At 42.7% G+C, this 9,038-nt stretch overlaps 1 protein-coding gene across 1 annotated transcript in view; it reads right to left on the bottom strand.

Annotated features, from left to right (window-relative positions):
- Positions 1-330: 330 nt before the first annotated feature.
- Positions 331-9,038, bottom strand: part of LOC124721232 (retinol dehydrogenase 13-like) — a 196,031-nt gene continuing 187,323 nt past the window's right edge. Inside the window, exon 7 of the mRNA XM_047246090.1 lies at positions 331-821. Coding sequence (XP_047102046.1) covers positions 683-821 — 139 coding nt within the window. The 3' untranslated portion in view covers positions 331-682. The remainder of the gene's footprint in view (positions 822-9,038) is intronic.

The following is a 9,038-nucleotide window of genomic DNA, read 5'->3' as shown; positions in this document are numbered from 1 at the left end:
TCACATGCAATTAAGCCATAAAAATGCAAAAAACAGGTCAACCTGTACAAACACACATTCCTAGTTGATGTAGTTTCATACGAGCTACCAAAAGAAAATAAAAAATGTACATCTTATACTTTATAGGCCTAAAATAGAAAATCAACAACGAATGTTGTCAAATATTTTTACAGAAATAAAGCGAGACCCTTTGAAAATGACAAACAGGTATCGAAACATGTTCGGTAAAAAATATGAAAAAGAAATATATTGTGTTCACGGAAGATGCAGCTTAAAAAACGTAAATGTAATTCGCAAACTCTCAGAAAAAAACGTCAATAGAAGCTTCCAACTCCAGCAAGACAATTATTTGAAAACAGTCTTTTAAGACAGTAGCGAATCTTAAACTGAAAAATTGATCATACGAATATAAAATGAAAACAGACAGGAATCTCAATCCCGTGTCTTGTCTCGCAAGCAGCAGTTACTCATCATCGAAGTAAAATCGTGTGATTTACGACAGAGAGCAAATGTTACTGTTGCAAGTTCGCTGCATGGTGACAAGATGATGCTTGCCCACATTGCGTGGACAGTGATGCTGCTCATCACCGAAGTAAAGGTACGTGATTTACGAGAGAGAGCAAGCATCTTAGTTGGCATGGCGGCGAGAAGATAGTAGCTGGCGAAGTGGTCCAGGGGCAGTTCAGAGCGGCTGCGATCCGTCAGGCGCGGTGCAGGGGTCCCAGTCGTTCAGCTTGACAAGTCGCAAGCTCTCCTCCCATAGGCGGCGCGCCGATTCCGCGTTCCGCGCCCGCCGTGTGGGCGTCGCCTTCTTGCACCCACTGCAACAACACACACACAGGTACAGTCTGTCCGGTCAGTCTTCCCCTGTGTGCAGTGAAGAGGATGGTGTTTGCTAACGCAGCCTGAAATATTATCGCATTCCGATACTGCCCACCTGACACGCCAGTCCTGCAGGGTAGCAGAGATGTCAAGCATTACCAAATTTTTCCACCCCTACCCCCATTCCTACTGAATGGACCTTCTAGAAAGCAAGTTAATACCGCATTGTTATCCAGTTCTGAGTGACATTTAAAATTTGAAGCCTCTAGATCACTGGGAAGCTAGTTTTAAAACAACTGCAAGCACAAAGACAAGAAAGCGGCCTAACAAAAACGTGTTAAAATAATTTTAATTTAAGGCTATACAAAAACGGAAATTCTGCAATATTCCTTATGTATACGGTTCCACAGCCTCAAAACAATTGCATGAAATGTGTAATGTTGTAATAATGCTCCATCAGACCTTTTTTTATATTTTATTTACCACTAGTGGTTGCAAGAGATGGCTCTTTCTCAAGCGGAAGCTAGATATGAAACTTTCTGGCAGATTAAAACTGTGTGTCGTACCGAGACTCGAACTCGGGTCCTTTGCCTTTTGCGGGCGAGTGCTCTACCGACTGAGCTACCCAAGGTATGCAGGAGAACTTCTGTGAAGTTTGGAACGTAGGAGATGAGGTACTGGCGGAATTAAAGCTGTGAGGACGGGTCGTGAGTCGTGCTTGGGTAGCTCAGTTGGTAGAGTACTTGTCCGCAAGACGCAAAGGTCCCGAGTTCGAGTCTCGGTCCGTCTCTCAGTTTTAATCAGACAGGAAGTTTCACATCAGTGCTCACTCCACTGCAGAGTGAAAATTTCATTCTGGAAATATCCCCGAGGCTGTTACTAAGCCATGTCTCTGCTATAGCTTTTCTTACAGGAGTGCTAGTTCTCCATGGTGTGCAGGAGAGCTACTGTGAAGTTTGGAAGGTAGGAGACGAGGTCCTGGCGGAATTAATGCTGTGTGGACATGTCGTGAGTCGTGCTTGGGTAGTTCAGACGGTAAAGCACTTGCCTACAAAAGGCAAAGGTCCCGAGTTCGAGTTTCGGTCCGCCACACAGTTTTAATCTGCCAGGAAGTTTCATATAAGCGCACACTCCGCTGCAGATTGAAAATTTCATTCTGGTACCTAGATAAATCAAAGTATTATCAGCACACACACGGACACAATTATACATATGGTGATCCAGCTGCCCCTACCGATGTTTTTTTATGCAACCCATAATGTTATACCTGGTCTTCATAAACCATGTGCGAGATTTTCGCTTTCTTTCGCTCTCTACACGCAAACTGTTAATCCTACAGAAAATAGGAGGGTTACCCGGAAAGTAATGCACCTAATTTTTTTGCTACAACAATTCTTTATAGAACATAATGAGAATTACACACATGAAGGAATGGTGTTTTATCTACACATCCCAGTTTTCCACCCAACATCCATTCTGTTCTATGGCATTCCTCCTGCGTGAAACAAGGGCGTGTTTGCCCTGTGGTACCAATCCTTTTCCTGGTGGCGGAGCCAGTGTTTCACTTTGTTAATCACCTCCTGGGGGTGAGCTGGTTGGTCCTCGTCCTGCCCTTGGATTACTATTCAAGGTGTGAATAGTAAACTGAACGCCAGCACCTAGCGATGGCCGAACGCCTCTGTGCCTTCCGGCCTAGCCAGATACGCAAGAAGAAGAAACGTAAGCGCGATCATCACCAAGAAAAGGTGAAACACACAGTGATTGTGTGTCAAGTTAATATAGAAGGTTACAGTGGAGCGAAAGGAGATATACTGTCCAAAATTATGGACGACAATATTGTGGACGTCCTTGCATTGCAAGAAACCCACCTAACGGATGACAACATCTCCAAGATCAAGGTACATGGGTTCACGACAGTTGCCTTTGCTGGACACGAAAAACATGGCATAGCCACCCTGGTAAGGAACAACCTGTTGAGCAACACAACAAAAATGAAGAGTAGCCACGACTTCACTGTGGGAATCAAGGTGAACGACATGACGATTTTTAATGTGTACAACCCACCCTCCAGCTCTTGGTCTCCATCCATGGTCCCTGTGACACTCCACTCCTCTGTCTACATAGGAGACTTCAACTCTCATCACTACAAGTGGGGATATAACAAGAACAACAGTGAAGGCGTCTGTCTGGCCGACTGGGCTGAAACCAACAACTACCACCTTCTGTACGATGCCAAAGATAAGCCCACTTTTCACTCGAGTGTAGAAGATCAAAACTACTCCCGACATATGTTTCGTGTCCAGCACAAATACAGGAGCAGCAATGCCAGCATCACGGACAGTATTAAACCGCCTGCCTAGAAACCAACACTGCCCAGTCTTAATAAAAATAGGCCTACAGCTACAAATTGTAACGAGCCCTCCCATCCTACGTTGGAATCTGAGAAAATCTAACTGGGAAGCATATCGAGAAAGCGTGGAGAAAACGATAATGAGACTACCACCTACTGCTGCAAACTATGCACGCTTCAGTAAGTTACTCATCCACGCAGGTCATAAAAATATCCCCTGAGGAACCAGAAAATACCACATCCCATGCTGATCTGAAGAATGCAGCAACCTACTGGAAGAATTAAGAGAACAGAAGATGAGGGCACTGCCCAGGCTCTTACCGACCTACTGGACGAGGAACGGAAACAAAGATGCCACAAGCTGATGAAACAAATGGACTTCACACATTCTAGCCGTAAAAGCTGGAGGCTCATGAGAAAGCTGGGAGGAGCCAACCACAGGAAGTCAGCAGAGGCCAGTATCCACCCAAACAAAATCAGCAAGAAACTCAGGGATAATGCCAAGATAAGAGTGACTCCTGAGCAAAGAAAAAACATGAAAGCTCAGATGGCTATGGCACTGCAGGAATGTGAAGAAAAAGCCGATATGTTCACGGCAGCAGTCCAAGAAGAAGAGGTGAAGATGGCACTCCAACACACACGGGCAGGGAAGGCAGCTGGACCAGACAACATCCTCCCTGAATTTTTGAAAAATCTTGGACCAAAAGCGCTGAAATGGCTACGCAAACTATTCACGAGAATAATGGAAACCTGTGAAATCCCCAGAGAATGGAAAACAGCTAAAATCATTGCCATACTTAAACCAGGGAAGAGTGGAACTGACGTAGGGAACTTCAGGCCAATATCATTACTGTGCATAACCCACAAACTGTTTGAAAGGATGCTGTTGGAAAGACTTAAACCAGTACTGGAGGAACAACTACCAGTGGAGCAAGCAGGTTTTAGACAAATAAGAAGTTGCTGCTTACCACACACATTGAACGAGGCTTTCAGGAAAAAAAGGAAACAGGGATAGTCCTCATTGACCCGACATCAGTGTACGACACTGTATGGCTAAATGGTCTCATGTTAAAACTGGCAAAGATAGTCAAATGCAAAACAACGTTGAAGTTCATGAACAACATGCTGAGCGAAAGGAAGTTCAGGGTCCAATTAAATGGTGAAACCAGCAAGTGCCATACCCTAAAAAATGGTCTTTCGCAAGGATCAGTCTTAGCTCCCTGGCTCTTCAACATCTATATAGCAGATTTGCCTGAACTGCACTCACGTAAAGTTGCCTACGCAGATGATTTAGCTATTACAGCGAAAAGTAACTCGTTTGAAAACCTGGAATCAACATAGAATGAAGATCTAGCTACGCTGAAAAAATACTGTGACACATGGCATCTAAAAATCAATGTGACAAAAACAGTAAGCACAGCCATGCACCTGAACAACAAGGAAGCGAGAAGGGAACTGCGCCTAGTTATAAATGGTAAAGCTGTCAGCAACGATAATTTCCCAAAATATCTCGGTATTAAGCTAGATCGCAGCATGACTTTCAGACAACACCTAACTGATACTGCCCAAAAGCTAAAGACGAGAAATAACCTGCTCAACAGACTGGCAGGCACCACTTTGGGTTGTGATGCTGCCACTCTACGAACTGCTGCGCTGGCACTGGTGTATAGCATTGCAGGATACTGTGCCCCAGTCTGGAGCAGAAGCCCGTATGCCAAAAAAAGTGGATGTACAATTACATGCCACTCTGAGAACCGTCACCGGCACTCTCAGGCCAACCCCTGTTGAGTGGCTTCCGGTGCTGGCAAACATCGCTCCTGCTTCCATACGTAGAGAGAAATCAGCCCAGAACATAGTAGAAAAAATTGAAGCAAACCCAAGGCTACCCATACATGCCGACATGGGAGGACCCACGAGACTCAAGTCCAGGAATCCTATCGTCTGGAGTAGAACATTGGGCACAGAGGGTCTCGATGCTGAATGGAAGAATGCATGACAGAGTCTGAGAAGAGGCGTCGTGGAAAACCATCACCTAATCCACGACCCAACCAAATGCGTTGAAGGCTTCAATCTCAACAGGAAACACTGGTCGGCTCTAAACAGGTTTCGCACGGGAGTTGGACGATGCAGACAGCAAACAACAAATGGGGCCATACAGACTTTTCGTGTTGTGACTGTGGCGAGGTACAAACAATGGACCATCTTCTGGTCTGTAACATTCATGGTTTCTGAGAAGGCTCCCTGATGTCGCTCCACAAATTAATGGACAATGCCAGGAAATGGCTCCATAATCTTAATGTTACTGTGTAATTAATTGTCTTCAATTTATGTGATTTTTGTTCCATTTCATGTAATAATGTTGTTTTCCTGACATAATTGTAATGTAATAACTGATATAATTTGTTTCCACATTGTAAGTTCCAAATGTTTATCGTGATTTATATTTATCTTTATCCGTTCTTTGTAAAATGCATCTGCTAGATCGAACGAGAAATAAAAATCACCTCCTCATCGTCCTCAAAATGTCTTCCACGAACGGCATCCTTTAATGGCACAAACATCAGTTCGCTGCTAGTTATAAATGGTAAAGCTGTCAGCAACGATAATTTCCCAAAATATCTCGGTATTAAGCTAGATCGCAGCATGACTTTCAGACAACACCTAACTGATACTGCCCAAAAGCAAATCGTGGAGCTCCGCTGAACCGCCCTCTGATGACCTCACCCTTCATGCAAAGCGACTAACTGAACTTCTGTCGACAGCAGATCTTCCATAGACTTCGTACACGGGTTTGTGAATATTCCCCACAGTTTCTTTCCTTGCAGTGAAAAATTCAATGACGGCACATTGCTCGTAACGTACATAACCTATAGACGCCATTTTGAAACTGTCCTGCAGCTACGCTATCTGTCGGAAGTGACGGAAACTTGACGCGCTCACTCGGGAGACTTCACATAATACATATGTAAGGTTTCGCAACCGTAGCATTGTTTTCGGCTGAGAAAAAAAAATGAAGTGCATTACTTTCCGGGAAACCCTCGTATGAACAGGGCATTTAAATTTAATGTGGATACGTTTTCGCTAGAAACCACGGTTTTCGAGTTATTCAAGAACGTACAAGAGTAGGGTGACCAGTTGCAATTGTTTAAAAAGGAGGACAAACAGCTTCAAAAAGGAGGACAAAGGAAGAAAAAAGAGGACACATCAGCTTTGGAAAAGTCACGTGACTGCCGGGAATTACCGGTAAAACTAGTAGTTAATTGTTACTGGTGGTCAGTTAGTGATTTCCAGAGCAATATTTTTTATTTTAAATTAAAAACATTGATTGTGGTGACAGTGTGGCATCAATTGTTTTTATATTTACGCGTAGTTTTAAGATTTAACAAAGGCGGCTGCCTAAACGCCACTCCTTATTGGCTAGTTTCATGCGACTTGTCCAAAGTTGACGGATGGTATTCTTATCTGCAGTATTCCCCATCAAACATACGTTCAATTTTAATAAATGAGTTTATTATTTACAGACGTAACATACATACATTCCTTAACAATTATTGATAATTCTCGGAGGAACCAATTTTTTGCAGAAGTTTAGGCTTACTTAACAGATAATTGTAAAATGACACAGATGAAAATTCTTTTAAATTATATTGGACCATCAACAGACTTTTCACTGATTCAAGGTTTAATCTATTCCTCTCATTAGTCCACTGTGTGGTAATTAGAGAAAATATTCTTTCGGCATTAGCATTATGCCCTGAAATACTGAAAAAGTATTCAGCAAGTTTCAGCTACTCTGAGTGACAGTCAACTGACTTACTGTCAGAAAAAAAATGCCTATTTTTTACTACAATATAAAGTCCTAAATTCTGGATCATGATTATTCCTTTTTAGAAATTGCCTGAAATTGCAGAACTGATGAAAGCATTTTGCATCTTCAATTCCAAAGGCTTTACATTTCTCCTGCAAATACACAAGGCTTTTCTCAAAACCACTGTAGCAATCATTTTTAAGTGACATCCATCTAAAACGTGAGAAGTCCTTAACCATACAGAGCCAGCGTTTCAAATATTCATGGCATGATTGATAAAGTAAAATAGCTTCCTCCATAAAAAGTTTGACTTCTTTCTCGAAGCCTTCCTCTGTTGCAATTTTCAGGATCTGCTTGACCTTAAGGCAAATGAATTTTTCACTTAATCGGTCGTCAAGCACCTTACATCCTTTCTTTCAGGAGTGCTAGTTCTGCAAGGTTCGCAGGAGAGCTTCTGCAAAGTTTGGAAAGTAGGAGAAGAGGTATGCCGGCACGGTAGCTCAGCGTGTCAGAGGGTTAGCTGCCCTCTGTAATAAAGAAAACTGAGTTAATGGATCAACGATGACCTTGAACTAGCGTCATGGGACGTCCGCACCGAACAAATACAACGTTCATTAACGAACAAAATGAGATTTAAAAAAAGTTGACAGTGCACTTGCCCGCGAAAGGTAAAGGTCCCGAGTTCGAGTCTCGGTCCGACATGCAGTTTTAATCTGCCGGGAAGTTTCATATCACCGCACACTCCGCTGCAGAGTGAAAATCTCATTCTGGAAAAACCATGACAGTTAATCTGTCGAGTTATTTCTTACCTTTGTTGGCCACTGAGACGTACGTTCCAGCTCCACATATCTTACATTACGCTTCAAATTCTTGAAAGCCGAATATTTGCAGGAAAGGACATCAGAAAATTTACACTTTCGTTTAGGCATAGCCAAATATTTTACGTAACTCACTCGGTTAAAAATTACACTCACAAATCACACGAGCACTGCAGGAAGCCAAGCCAATACAAAGCGAAGATACGAAACGAAAATTTTAAATAATTGATATTTGCATTCGCTTATAGGTCGATCAACGATAACATCGACGATCCTGGTGCCACCTACTAACACCGCCTTCGTGCGTGTCTATCACGAAGGGTGTGCCAATAGTTAAAGTATTTAAGAAAAGATCAATAGAACGGTCCGAATAGTAAACTGAACTGTATTACGCTCAATTTCGCGAAAAAACCGGACACTGTAAAAATCCGTCCGGACCCCGGACAAAGAACTAAAAAGGAGGACATGTCCGGATTAATCTGGACGTCTGGTCACCCTATACAAGAGTGACCTTCAAACCACCCCTCTCTCATTCAGCCGTCAACAGCCAGCATTTCTAGTATGCTGTTCGTGGCACTCCTTCAAACCGCTGCACAAAAGTTTCCGACTGCAGGAGCTACTACCGATATTAATTTTTGTTGTCTATTGATTGTGCTATCACACCACCGGTATTTCGTTAACGTTATTAATTTAAATGTGCCCATGAGAGTAATGAAAGGAAAAGGACTTTTGGAAACGTTATGGTGAAACTAATTTCGTTTGGCAGTTCCATCCACACTCAACTCTTACAAGTACAGTAGTTTCGAAGTCAGAATGCTTGGCGAATACAACGATGTAGTTGTTTCTTATATGCTATTAAGATTCACAAAACTGTTACGTAAAATTTACACAAATGTCAATTTTACAATTTGGATGTGCTCAACCAAGCTGGTGGGGTCATGAGGCCAGGTAGTGAAGGCCAAAAAATGTCGAATATGGAAAATAAATCGTGCTGTTGTAAATTTTTGTACAATGGCAGAGGGAAGTGCCAAGAACAACAACTAGAAATCCTGACCGGTGAGGGCTGTGTGTGGGAGAGTGAATGTGTTTGAAGGTCTCTTTTGTACGTTTTTCTTGAATAACTCGAGAACTGCGGTCTCTAGCGAAAATATAGCGCTGTACAAAATTTAACTGCATTACATTTCCTACCAAAAGATCCTGTTCATTTTTCCGTAGGACTAATAGTTCGCTTGTACGGAGC

This window comes from Schistocerca piceifrons, chromosome X, assembly GCF_021461385.2.
Source record: "Schistocerca piceifrons isolate TAMUIC-IGC-003096 chromosome X, iqSchPice1.1, whole genome shotgun sequence".
Taxonomy (NCBI): Eukaryota; Metazoa; Arthropoda; class Insecta; order Orthoptera; family Acrididae; genus Schistocerca; species Schistocerca piceifrons.
The sequence above is the reverse complement of the archived record's forward strand: the minus strand, read 5'-3'. Positions and strand labels throughout refer to the sequence as shown.